The sequence below is a fragment of the Dama dama genome, chromosome 15, assembly GCF_033118175.1.
Source record: "Dama dama isolate Ldn47 chromosome 15, ASM3311817v1, whole genome shotgun sequence".
NCBI classification, from domain to species: domain Eukaryota; kingdom Metazoa; phylum Chordata; class Mammalia; order Artiodactyla; family Cervidae; genus Dama; species Dama dama.
This window is the reverse complement of record NC_083695.1, coordinates 17,657,240-17,670,688: the sequence shown is the minus strand read 5'-3', so window position 1 is coordinate 17,670,688 and position 13,449 is coordinate 17,657,240. Positions and strand designations below refer to the sequence as shown.

Here is a 13,449-nt window from a genome sequence, read left to right as displayed (position 1 = left end):
CTCACAAATGAGAAGAAACACAATGTTCATGTTCCAATTAAAAACTGAAATATACTATTTGCTCAATTTTGTTAATATTCCCTCTCAACCTACTGGCTGAACCAGGAAAAATTTAGGCTCTCCCAACCTACCAACCTAGGGACCACACCACAGAGCTTCCCAAACAGCACCTCCTACCGACTTAGATTTGGACCATTGTCTTGGAAAATCCCATAGAAAAATATAACAGGAGGAAGTTCTATTTAAGAAAACAACTCCAAGCTCACTGAGTTTAAAGTTTTCTTATTCGCATGGGATTAAGGTTTCTTGGTAACTCCAAAGTAAACAGACACATGTGAATTGAAGACTTTTTCTCCCCCTCTCTCGAAAAACTAATTGATTGTGAACCCAAGAAAGAAAACCGAGAAGGAAACACAGAAGCCTCTATACATAATATTTGCCTGTAGTTGATTTCATCTCTGGCTAAATTCCTTCATTCCCAATCATCATCACTTTAACCATTAAGAAGCAGAAAATTTGAATAAGTAAATGATAATCTAGGGTGACAAAAGTACTAAAAGTAATAAATGCTAAGGAAGAAAGGCATGCTTATACACTCCTCCTAGATCATTTTGATTTCACCAAGGTGTCAAAAGGGGTAATGAAATCTTTTTTTTTTAACCACTTAAAGTGACAAAAGGCAACTCCTTTCAAGAAGGAATTTGCCTCCAACGAAATAAAAACCTGCCAAAGAACTAGTTTGGACAAGCCACGACTGCTGAACATACAAAATAAGAGTGTAACATTCAGGATATTTAATAATTTAATTCAAGGATCATGTTACTTCAAGAGGCAAAGAGTAACAACGTGCTCTCCCTAACCACTACTAAGAAACACAGAAAATGTTGTACAGCTGTACTAACCACTCTGCATGCTGGCTGACTATAAACTTTCCTCAAAAAGTATAACAATGACTAAAACAATGTTAGTGCCAATGTCCAAGGTGAAGGAGGAAATCCTACAATGTACAATAAAAGCCCAAAAGAAAACCATTTTGGAAAATAAGGACAGCAAAAGCTTTTTCCACCAAAGATATTAACAGCAATGATGACCTTATGATTCTTTGAATAATGTTGGCAACTGGCTACCAAAAAGAAACACCCTGAATAAGAATACTATTCATATACAAATACTTATGTGTATATATATATATATACAAATACACACACACACATATATATGAATTCTTTTCAGAGTGTTCATCATATACTGGTATGGTATATTTTTATACATGAAAACATACCATACCAGTATATGATGAATGGGCTTCCCTGGTGGTTCAAATGGTAAAGAATCCATCTGCAATGCAGAAAATCAGGGTTCAATCCCTGTGTCAGGAAGATCCCCTGCAGAAGGTAATGGCAACCCACTCCAGTATCCTTGTCTGGGAAATCCCATGGACAGAAGAGCTTGGTGGGCTACAGTCCAAGGGGTCGCAAGAGTCAGACATGACTTAGCAACTAAATCACAACCACATATGATGAACACTCTGTCTGAATAGAATTCATGTGTATGTGCTACTATATACATAATTTAATGACCCATTATGGGAGGATGTCTTATGTCTTATTTGGAGAGCATTGCTCCTTTAAAGATGTAACTTAATTTGAGATACTCATTGAGGGGTTAAACTATTCTACACATACACACCAAATTTTGTTAACAAAGAGGGGCATAACCTTTTGAAGAGGTGGTGGTTTAGTCACTAAGCCGTGTCAGACTCTTACGACCTAATGGACTGTGGCCCACCAGGCTCCTCTGTCCATGCAATTTCCCAGGCAAGAATACTGGAGTGGGTTGCCATGTCCTACTTCAGGGAATCTTCCCAACCTTGTCTCCTGAAGAGCAGGCAGTTTACTGCATTGTAGGCAGATTCTCCACTGCTGATCCACCAGGGATTCCCTTTGAAGAGGATAATTATGAAATTATTCAAGCAATTGAATACCTTTTATACATTTCCATCTGAAACTTAATTATAAGGCTTTCCAGTTTCTCAACCGCATCAAGAGAAAGGAAGAAGACTGCAAAGACACCTATCGATTCAAACTTGAGAAATGTCACAAACTGCCAGTTCCCCACCAGAGGCATGAATCACTTCTGGTACATCTGCTTCTCAAGTTGTTTTTGTTTTGTTCCACATTTCCTTCTGTGGACTGGTTTCTTCTGCTGACTCAGCTTCTTCTTCCTATAATCCCAGCGCTTACCCGTGGCCCACACGGCCATTGCTGGCTTCTCCGCAACCCCACCCGGTATCATGACATTTCCCTCCACAGTCCCACAGCCACTCTAGGTCTTAGTTTCCCCAATCTGTTAGGGACAAGTCTTGCTCAGAGTTTTCAGAGCAAGCCACACAGGTCATAGCCAGTATCTACAGAAGGTTCATCTTTGGATCTGGTGCCACATCTAGGCCTGTTGGCTGAGGCTGGAAGAGCCAGAAAACAGGTGATGCAAAACACAGCCTGCTCCTCTCCTTTTCATGGGAGGGGACATGAAAAGACAGGCATATAATCACATAAATGACAAAGTCCATACATTTAAAAGTACTAACCAGAGACAAAAGCAAGATAATAGTTGAATTAGCCAAAGGACAAATCCTAAAGCAATCTATTTAGTCAAAACAAAATGCAAAATGTTAAAAACATCAGGTGAAAGGCTGTTCTTTAAGAAAACTGAAAGGATTCCTAAATTGAAGAAAAGACTGACTCATAAGGTGACAGTAAGACATTATTGTAGAGTCTCCTGGATAAAGTAAAATAGTGATATAACAGGTACCAACTTCAGAAGAACCAACCTTAAGATGATCTTGAAACCTGACTGTTTAAACAAAATACAAAGCATTACAAAATCCATACCATTTATTTTACCATATTAATTTGCCTACCGCCCTTTGGCTGTCCGTCTAATGCACCACAACGACCCTAATTCAGAGCCCTAGTCAGCAAAACTTACAGCTTTAGCCAGAACTTTTCTCACTATACAGGCACAGTCTACATGCTCAAGAGAGCAGCTAATCAACAGTTTAAAGAAAATTATTTATATTTTATTAACAACAGTCAAAGTCTGAAAGGCATTCTTCATGTCCTGAATGCCACTAACCAGCTATCTGACCTTGAAATACAAAAAAAAGAAAAAAATATCAATTCAACACTATTCCGATCATTATCTAGAAAAAAAAGACATCACCATCACACCCAATTTTTAAACATGCCAATTCTTCTATAAACCCATTTCCTTTTTTTTTTTTTTTGGTGTGGACCATTTTTAAAGTCTTTAATGAATGTTACAGTATTTCTTCTGTTTTATGTTTTTGGCTTTTTGGCGATGAAGCCTGTAGGATCTCAGTTCCCCGACTAGGGGTCAAACCCATGCCCTGTGCACTGGAAGGCGAGGTCTTAACCAGGGAAGTCCCTGTATACTCATTTTAAAGCAGGAAAGTTTAAAGCTCTTCACTAAATGTCACAGCATTCCCTCGAGTCACACGAAGAGTCACTGCCTTACCCCATTAGGCTGCCATGCTGTGGTCAAGTCCTTTCCTGGGGTAACCTTGTGGGGTCCATAACGAAGAAAGAAAATCATGCAGTTCTGTCTACACAGATCCAGGACAGGTGAACTCTTTCAAAAGGATGTTCCCCACATTTGCATGTGTTGGCCACCTTAACTGCCACATGATCTCCAAGCCAAATGTCAGGTCAGGAGATTACAGTGACAGAGCATGTGAGCAATTTCTAAGTGGGCTTACCTGCTAGCCAGAATTCTAGTATCCTGAATTTTATATTATGTACCTAGCAATGACAATATGAGTCAAACATTCCTCTTTATTTGGGTGAAGAATAGAAAAAAAAAAAAGCCAACTCAGTGCCTGAAGATTATATAGCCCTTAGCTAATTCTGGATCATATCTATACTATGGATATTATGGCCTCACCATAACTGGACTCATCAGCCTATACTCAAAATACTGTACCAGATATTGTTGCCACATTTAACATACAACATTGATCCTGTTCCTAAAAGAGAACAGAATGGTAAATGGTCTAAAAATTAAGTCATATGATAAATAAAATTTAAGTTATCTTTAGTCTGAAGACATAAAGATGCTATTTTAAAAAAAATCTTCAAAAAAAAATTTTATACCTCCAAATGAGAAAACAAGAAGAGCACGTGGATGAAAGAAGGGTGGAAACTTTCTGAAAATCAGCACTGACTAAAAATTATTTGCCTTGTATACGTATGTGAGACCTGTACGGTCTTTATACCTGTTGTAGGTGATACAGAAGGAACTTCAGTACTTCATGGGAGGCAGAATCAAATGACCTTTGACACTTCTCTCAACAAAATATTGTGTGTTCTACAAATTGGCAATAATTTATGTATTCACGGACAACCTCAACCTAGATCAGCCATTATGATCTGCTTTTCTCCATGAGGTGCTGGCAGTGGTGATTAATCTTGATTTTAAAGATAACACGGGTTCACTGCATAAAAAGTATAAAGAATACAAATCAACCATCATCTCACCATTGAGACAGAACTTAACATTTTACAATAATTTCTTAGTAATCTTTTAAGGCATAAATATATATAACAAAATTTGAGTCAACCTATTTATAGGCCTTTTGTCCTGATTTTTGCATTGATATGATAATCCATTTCCTAAGTCACTAAATACTGATGACAAAAGCATGATTTTTAAGGCCTACATAATAATCCAATCATAAACTCAATTTGATTTTCCACAGGATCCAATGCTTTGAGTCTGGATTTAGGAAGAGAGAAGGACATTTTCACCAGTTACAACTAAACTTTCAAATGGTATTGCTTTAAATAATACTTAACTATTATTTAGCTATTAAATAATATTAGTTAACTTCTAATATTGAATAACTTAAAATTATTTTAAATAACTTTTAATACTTTTTTATTTGATAACTTAATGTATTTAGTTAAATAATAACTTTAATAACTTTTTAAATAATTATTTAAATAACTTTTAATTATTTTTTAATGATTGTTAACTAATATTATTTAATTATTAAATAATAATTAACTATTATTTAACAAGGCTTCCCAGGTGCCTCAGCTGGTAAAGAATCTGCCTGCAATGAGGGAGACCTGGGTTCAATCCCTGGGTTGGGAAGATCCCCTGGAAAAGGGAAAGGCTACCCACTCTAGTATTCTGGCCTGGAGAATTCCATGTACTCTATAGTCCATGCGGTCACAAAGAGTCGGACACAACTGAGCGATTTTCACTTTTCAGGTTCACTATTATTAGTCACTTTAAAAAATCATAATAGCAATAATAGCAATTAGGGTATATTTGAGGCCATCAAACACCCAGTTTCAAGGAATCTCAATTGCATCACCTATTTCTACGGCTGCAGAGAGAGGAAGCAAATGTGGTTCTCATAAAGCAGTGTGAAATGACTGCCAAAGAAAACCTGACACGATGACAGAACTCAACAGGTAACTGTACAACACGCTCAAGAACATAGGCATGACACCAGGCTCATCTTGTTCGAATCAACACAAAGACAGAACTTAGAGGACACCAAGAACAGAGAATGAGCAAATCACATAAGATGGTCTTTTTTCTGAATCTTTTCTCACTAACCCTTGACTGCTAGACTCTGATGGAAGACAGAGAGCAAATTAAAAGATATAAAAATAACAACTTTCTAAAAGATGACCATATGGGAAAAGAATCTAAAAAAGAGTGGATATAAATATATGCATAACTGATTCACTCTGCCATACACATGAAACTAGCACAACATTGTAAATCAACTATACGCCAATAAAAATGTTTAAAAATAATTAAGTAAGTAAAAGGTGACCAGATAACCTGTTTGGGGGCTTGTTTCTTTTTTCCAAGTCATATATGTGCCACTTACCTCTATTTAGTAAGTTGTAGAAGAGAACAGTGATAGATTCTCTCAATGAAACTTACACTCAGGGTCATGAAGCTGTCGTCAGGAGTAAGAACTCAGGGCCCCTGAATGTTAGCTGTAAGGCCTGACTGTCCATTTGTGATGACATCCATTGGTGACAACCTTTAAGTTTGGAATCAAAATCAACCCTGTCATTCTGCAGCCTTCTCCACCCATCTTTACAACCATGGCATCGAATACTCCACTGTACATACATCTTTTGGAAATGTTTGAATTGCAAAACGCGTGAATATATTCCCTACTGAAACACATACTGAAATTAAAATGTCAAATATCCTAATTTTATTTCAATCAAATTTGATTTTACATGTTTAAGCAAAAAGACTCAGTGTCAGAGAAAGCATACCACGAGCTACAGTTAAGTGAATGCACATTTAAATAATTAAAAGTTATTTCTATGACCAAAGGACTATGAGTTATCCAAACTAAACAAATTAATGGCCAGTGGAGAAAGAAGAAATTGTAGTTAAACATTTCTGTCTCCCTTCCAATAAAAATATTTAAGTAGTCCTCATCTAAGACCACCTAATGTACTTGTTTTGAGATACAAAGGGAGCCAGCTATTCCTCCAAGCAATTTACCCCAGAAGACAACATTTGCTACTTTCCAGTCTCAAAATGACAAAAGTAATCTATTTGCCTAAAAAGATGAATTTGAGGGTAGTAAAAATATACCACAAAAACCATCAAACAGTTTCTTATTTATACTGGCCTTAGTGATAAGCCCTTCTGAAAAACCATAGTTTACAGGTCAGTTTTCTAACTGACGTATTTTAAGGATATAAAATACCCCACATTTAAAACATGCAATGTGTACCTTGTGGAGAAATTATGTACATAACCCAATGTAACAGAAAATTTGGTTTCACCAATTACAACGCTCACTGGATTTTCCCCTCTTCAGCCAACAGGGATTCAAGATTCCTAAAGCATTTTGCTTTGATGAATCACATTTGTAATACAATCACTTTACTCATCCCCACCTAATACAGTGTAACACATTTTCCCCTCCAAGATCTCGCCATAGTCATTTCACAAGAGAAATGTAAAAAAGAACTGATTAAAGGAAATAGGACAGACAGTGAGTAAGCCATGAACAACCGCCCATAGAACTGTAAAACTCCTGACAGATCATTTCCATGTGTTTCAATTAAAGTTGCCACGACAAGTGGACAAAAACTAGACAGAAAGCGATCAAAGTTGAATCCATTCCCTCCTTTTGTAAGTATAGCTAGAGTCAAGAAATAAAAAACAATTACTGAAGAATGTGCAAAATTCTAACATAGAAAAACATCTGGGATGTCTCCAATACGGTCTAATTTGTAATCTCATCAGCCAATTAAAGAATATTAAAAAGCATTTTATATACATTTTTAATATATATAGAAAAAAGGACTAAAGTATAAAAACAATAGTGCTGGAGAAGACTCTTGAGAGTCCCTTGGACAGCAAGAAGATCAAACCAGTCAATCACAGAGGAAATCAACTCTGAATATTCATCGGAAGGACTGATGCTAAAGCTGAAGCTCCAATACTTAGGCCACCTGATGCAAAGAGCCGACTCATTGGAAAAGATGGAAATACTGAGAAAGACTGAAGGCAAGAGGAGAAGAGGGTGACACAGGATGAGAAGGTTGGATGGTATCAATGACTCAATGGACATGAGTTTGAGCAAACTCCAGGAGATGCTGGGAAGCCAGGCATGCTGCAGTCCAAGAGGTCACAAAGAGTCAGACACAACTTAGGGACTGACAACAAATGTATAAAGAGTAGTTTTCTTTCAAAGGTAGGATGACTAAGTAGATTTTTTTTTCCTCTTCTTGCTTGTTAATTATGTATTTGTTATAAACAACTTAAAAATGACTTGCTACAAGGAAAGAAAAAGATTTAGTATAAGTGAAAGTGAAAATGAAGTTGCTCAGTTGTGTCCGACTCTTTGCGACCCCATGGACTGTAGCCTGCCAGGCTCTTCCGTCCATGGGATTTTCCAGGCAAGAATACTAGAGTGGGTTGCCATTTCCTTCTCCAGGAGATCTTCACAACTCAGGGATTGAACCCCAGTCTCCCACATTGTAGGCTTTACTGCTTTACCATCTGAGCCACCAGGGAAGTCTCTAGTATAAGTGACTAGGAAATTAAAATCTATAAATCAAATTGAGTATCAAAACATGATAACATTTACAAAATTTTACCAAATTTTTGGTAAAATGTTTACATTTTACCAAATTTTTCTGAGTATAGTAAATTTTATACAAAATCATCTCCTCCATTAAAAAGATATAGGTTGAGCCATATCCCCCAAAATTCATAATGTTGAAATCCTAACCACCAGTAAGTACCTCAAATTCGAACTGACTGGAAACAGGGTCACTGCAGATGTAATTACTGAGATAAGATCACTAGACTGAGCCCTAACCCAATAGGGCTGTTGTCCTTATAAAAAGGAGATATTTGGACAGACACTCACGGGGAGAACTCCACATGCAGACATCAGGATGAAGCTTCAAGAAGCCAGGAACACCAAAGGTGGTGAGCAAATCTCCAGGAGCCAGGAGAGAGGCATGGACCAGATTCTCTCTCAGCACGCAGAAGGCAGAGCCCTGCCCACACCTTGACCCTGAACTTCTAGCCTCCAGAACTGTGAGACAATCCATTTTATTATGTAAGTCACTCAGTCTGTGGTATACTTTTACAGCAACCCTCAAGATAATACAAAAGGTTTATAGCCTAGTACAGAGACATTACCATCTTGACCACGTTATTTCTTCCTGAAAATCTGCCTTTTGTTAGGTAGCACTTGCAAAAATCAGTATTTCCTCCAGACACTCCTCCTCCCACCCCTATGACTAGTTACATAAGTCCACATACATGAGTTTTCTCCCACAGAATGTGAGAACAAGTGACACACGACAGACCCAGACGTGGACCTTAAGACCAGGGCATCTTCCGCCACCTCATCAGCTCACCTGTGGCCACAGTAATGAGCCAGCTTCAACCATAGAGATGAGATGCGTCCCTTAAGGAACAACAGAGTTCAGTCATAGAAGAGATGTGGGTCTCTCACTGACAGCACAAGACAGCACTACTCACCAAGCTGGAATACTCTCCTTACATGAAAGTAAAATGAAGTAAAATAAAGAACTGTTCTCTACGGCATGATATTGTTGGATGTATCTGCTATACCTGGTTAGTCTTTTACCCCAGTAGAGTATCAATGGAAATAAAACACTGTGTGTGTGCGTGCTAAGTCACTTAAGTCGTGTCCAACTCTTGGTAACCCTATGGACTTAGCCCACCAGGCTCCTCTGTCCATGGGATTCTCCAGGCAAGAATACTGGAGTGGGTTGCCATGCTCTCCTCCAGGAGATCTTCCTTGCAATACACAGACAACAAAACAGTCTACAGAAAACCAGGAAGCTCTCTGAAATTAAGTAGTCGCTGTGACTCCAAGGGAGAATTTTAAGTGTAGAGTCAACTGAACAACTAACTATACATTATGGCTCCAAATTTGACACAATAGATCTGATTATCCCAGCAGTTGTTAAACTATGATTTCAACCCTTTGTAGAAATCTAACCATTTTTATTCTTAAAGATATTTAAAGTTTTATTTTTTTCATTTTCAAAAATTATTAATGAAAATAGTTAATATAATCCTATTGTTATGGTTTTACATATATTTTGACAAAAAACCAAAATAATATATAAAAGTCTCATCCTCCTCTTCCAATCCTCTCATCAGGAAGTGTGCATGCTCAGTCACTGGAGTCATGTTTGACTCTGTGCTACCCTATGGACTGTAGCCTGCCAGGCTCCTCTGTCCATGGGATTCTCCAGACAAGAATACTGGAGTGGGTTGCCATGCCCTCCTCCAGGGAATCTTCCTGACCCAGGAATCGAATCCACAGCATCTCCTGTACCTTCTGCATCACAGGTGGATTCTTTACCACTGATCCACCCAGGAAGCCCATCAGGGAGAGCTAGAATGAATTCATGAGTTATACTTCCAGGCTTAGATCTTTTAAAGTCAGGATAATAATAAAAAAAAATTGAGGGGCGGAGATAGTCCAATTTTAAACTAAGCTCAAAGAGAGATTTTAATGTCAATGTCAGTTTGTGATACATACCCCCAGAGTCAAAATTCAAAACACATCCTAATAATAAGCATATATAACCTTCATATTTGCATTTCCCTGAAAGAAAAAAAGCATTTTTTCAAAGATGCTCACAACCAGCAATGTGGTTTATTTTTTGTTCCTAAATGTTTCCCAAAATGCTATTATTTTTAAACAGGAAGTATGCAACTAAAAGAAAGTTCCTGGAGGACAATTCAATACTGCTCCTTTCCTTCATTCTAATGCAGACTGTAATTTACTTTTCTCTCTGGTCAAAACACTAAAAACTACTGTTCTGACATTTGAGCTGTTCCACTTTTACTAAGTTACAGGAGGTTTTTCCCATGGTAAGTATCCAAATCCAACGCGGACCCTTGTTAATCAGGAAGACACTCTTTACTGAGCTAAAGAAGAAAATGAGATTAAAAAGTACTCCATTTAGTTACTCAGAGACCTCGTTAACCTGTGATCAAGAATGGAATCGATGATTCCAGCTCATGGATTGTGGGTTGCACATATGTTCCTGGATTCAGACATGTGTTTCCATTTAAACTGCTGGAATGTATACATAGCTCTGTAAAGAGTGATAAATATTAGCAAATCTTCTAAGAATGAAGGTCCTTTATGACCACATACACCGTGTTTTGATTCAGTTTTTAAAATGTGAGTCATATAACGCTGAACAGTCTGTTTTTCACATCTCTTCACAAGTTAAAGAACTAAAAAAAAAAAACCTTTCCATAGATTGCATCTATTTGTACCATCACAGACAAACCAAGGCAACTCTGTGATTTCTATTTGTCTTCTCTTTTCTTTGCCTTGTGGCAAGCCTACCCCAGCCAAAAGCAGAGATTCTGAATTGCCCAAGCATTGAGTAGAAGCTATACATGAACCAGTATCAGATAATACCAAGTAAGGGGGCTTCAGACATGGTACATAAATTTCAACAGCAGAAGCCTAAAAAGCAGGGGTGGAAAATTGTGGTCTGGCATATTCTATTTGGCCAGCAAAGCAAAATTTTAATTAAATCCCTTTAGGAATGCACCCCCCCCCCCCAATACAAAGAATGTACTTCATCATATAGGTCAGTAAACCTCACCCTGCACTATGGACCTCTCAGATGATGCTTTGAAATGTGAATGCTGCATGAATTTCTCCACATCGGAGCGTTCCTCCATTCTGTTCTTCACTCAGAATGCTCTTTCCACCCACCCAAGCCTATCCCTCCACTTGGCTAATTTCAACTCTTGAAAGATCTCAAGAAGCCCTTTTTAATCTCCTCAAGTCCCAGTCAAGAGCTTAATCCTCTCTGGCCCAGACTCCCCTGCTATTTAGGGAGCTATATAATCAAACACCAGACTAATTCCTTTAGGGCGGGGACTATGCCTTGCTCATTTTGGTCTGCTGTGTTGCACACAGCAGGTGGTAAACAAATATTTTCAGAATGACGAAAGGGCAAGACCAGTATCAGCTCTGAAAATATTCACTTTTAATATCCTTGGAAGAAAATGCATATGAATAATGAATTTGACAAAAAAAAAAAGATCAGATCACACAAAAAGCAAGAGAATGAAGAAGCTTACCTGTAAAAGTAAGCTTTTACAAGCTTAAAAAGTCACACAGGTATTTTCCAAAAGCTTGATGACCTACCACAGTGATATTTAACCACATCCATAGTTGCTACTGTGTGTCACTCTAGGACAAACTATATATTTGTTCCTACATACATGCTTTCTGGATACCAACAACAAACACAAATATCAATATAATAAACTCAAATGAACAAAAGAAAGAAGGATGGTAACTTCAATCAATTTCTTGGCAAAGACAGACATCTTCCCTTACATAAAACACTTACTTTAAAACAGAGCTAACCAGAAGTAATCAACTGCTCTCGACAGTATCTCAAATCACTTGCCATCAGTTTTATTCCTGTTTCCCTTTATGACTGTCCAGGCTGACTTCACTGAAGGTCAGACCTTACAGAGCGCCACCAGGGACACAACAGACAAGGTTACCAGTCATGAGCAGGGAAGCCCAATAAGCATCTTCTGTCAATTTTATCACCCCGCCCATGGTCATGCTTGCCAGAAATGAAGCCTCTGACATGGGGACAGGGGAGAAGAGGGTGACATGTATGAAGAGAGGAACATGGAAACTTACATTACCATATGTAAAATAGACAGGCAATGGGAATCTGCTGGATGTCTCAGGAAACTCAAACAGGGGCTCTGCATCAACCTAGATGGGTGGGTGGGGTAGGGAGGGAGATGGGAGGGAGGTTCAAAAGGGAGGGGATATATGTACACCTATGGCTGATTCATGTTGAGGTTTGACAGAAAACAACAAAATTCTGCGAAGCAATTATCCTATTAAAAAATAATTTAAAAAAAAAGAAATGAAGCCTCTGTAAGGGACTCCTCTCCAACTCCCTAGGTCAGGTATGTGTTTAAGGAAGGAGGAAACAGGCAAAGAGAACAGGTAAAGAAGATAATCTGGTAGCAGATCTGGCAATCCTCATTGCCTCCAAAGGAAAACTTCATTAAGTTTGTCCAGAGGGAGCTGCCTTTGAACGGTTCCGTCCCAAACAGGCTACCACCCTTTTCTTGCCCCGAGCATCTTCAACTATAAACCTAGTCCCCTTCACTGAGAAGGGGAGCTTCCAGGGGCCTCCAGTGTAGCTACTGAGACAGGTACATTTCTCTTTAATTATCGCCAAGACAAGAGTAAAAAGTCACTTACCTTCTGAAAAAAGTCTTCCCCACTTTTGCCTTTTCCTTCGGCAGCAGCTGTAAATAAAAATGTATACATTTAAAATAGTTTCATGTTCCAACCTATGTGTTCAAAACACTCTCAAGTATCAGGCATAAGAACACAGAGGTAAACAAGATGCCAGCCTCGCTCTCCCAAAGCTCAATGCCTGTTCACAGGCCTCAGCTGTGATATGAAATGGAAAATAAAACACTAATCCCATCAATCAGGAAGGGAGAAGGAAGGTCAGAGTCCGAGAAGGCAATGTGACAAAAGAACCAGAGGGAGAGAAGGGCATTGATTGCAAAGGAGAGAGTCAGAACAGAAAAACTTACAGAGATGCTATACTGCTGGCTTTGAATGTGGAGGACGGGCAACAAGCCAAGTAACCCAGGTGCCCTCTAGAAGTTGGGAAAGGCAAGGATCTGGATTTTCCTCTAGGGTCTTTGTCAGTACAGCCCTGACAACACCTTAGGATAGCCCAATAAAACACATTTCTGACTTCTGAACACCAGAACTATAAGATAATAAATTTATTTGTTACAGCAGAAAAGGAAACAAATACATAATTTCAACGCCATCTTAACTTCACTTTTTTG

General features: G+C 38.3%; 1 protein-coding gene across 2 annotated transcripts in view; it reads right to left on the bottom strand.

Moving 5' to 3' along the window:
- BICC1 (BicC family RNA binding protein 1) overlaps positions 1 to 13,449 on the bottom strand; it is a 368,187-nt gene that overhangs the window by 252,212 nt on the left and 102,526 nt on the right. For both annotated transcript variants that reach the window (XM_061161565.1, XM_061161567.1), the window contains exon 2: positions 12,842 to 12,888. In XM_061161565.1, the coding sequence (XP_061017548.1) occupies positions 12,842 to 12,888 (47 nt within the window). The remainder of the gene's footprint in view (positions 1 to 12,841; positions 12,889 to 13,449) is intronic.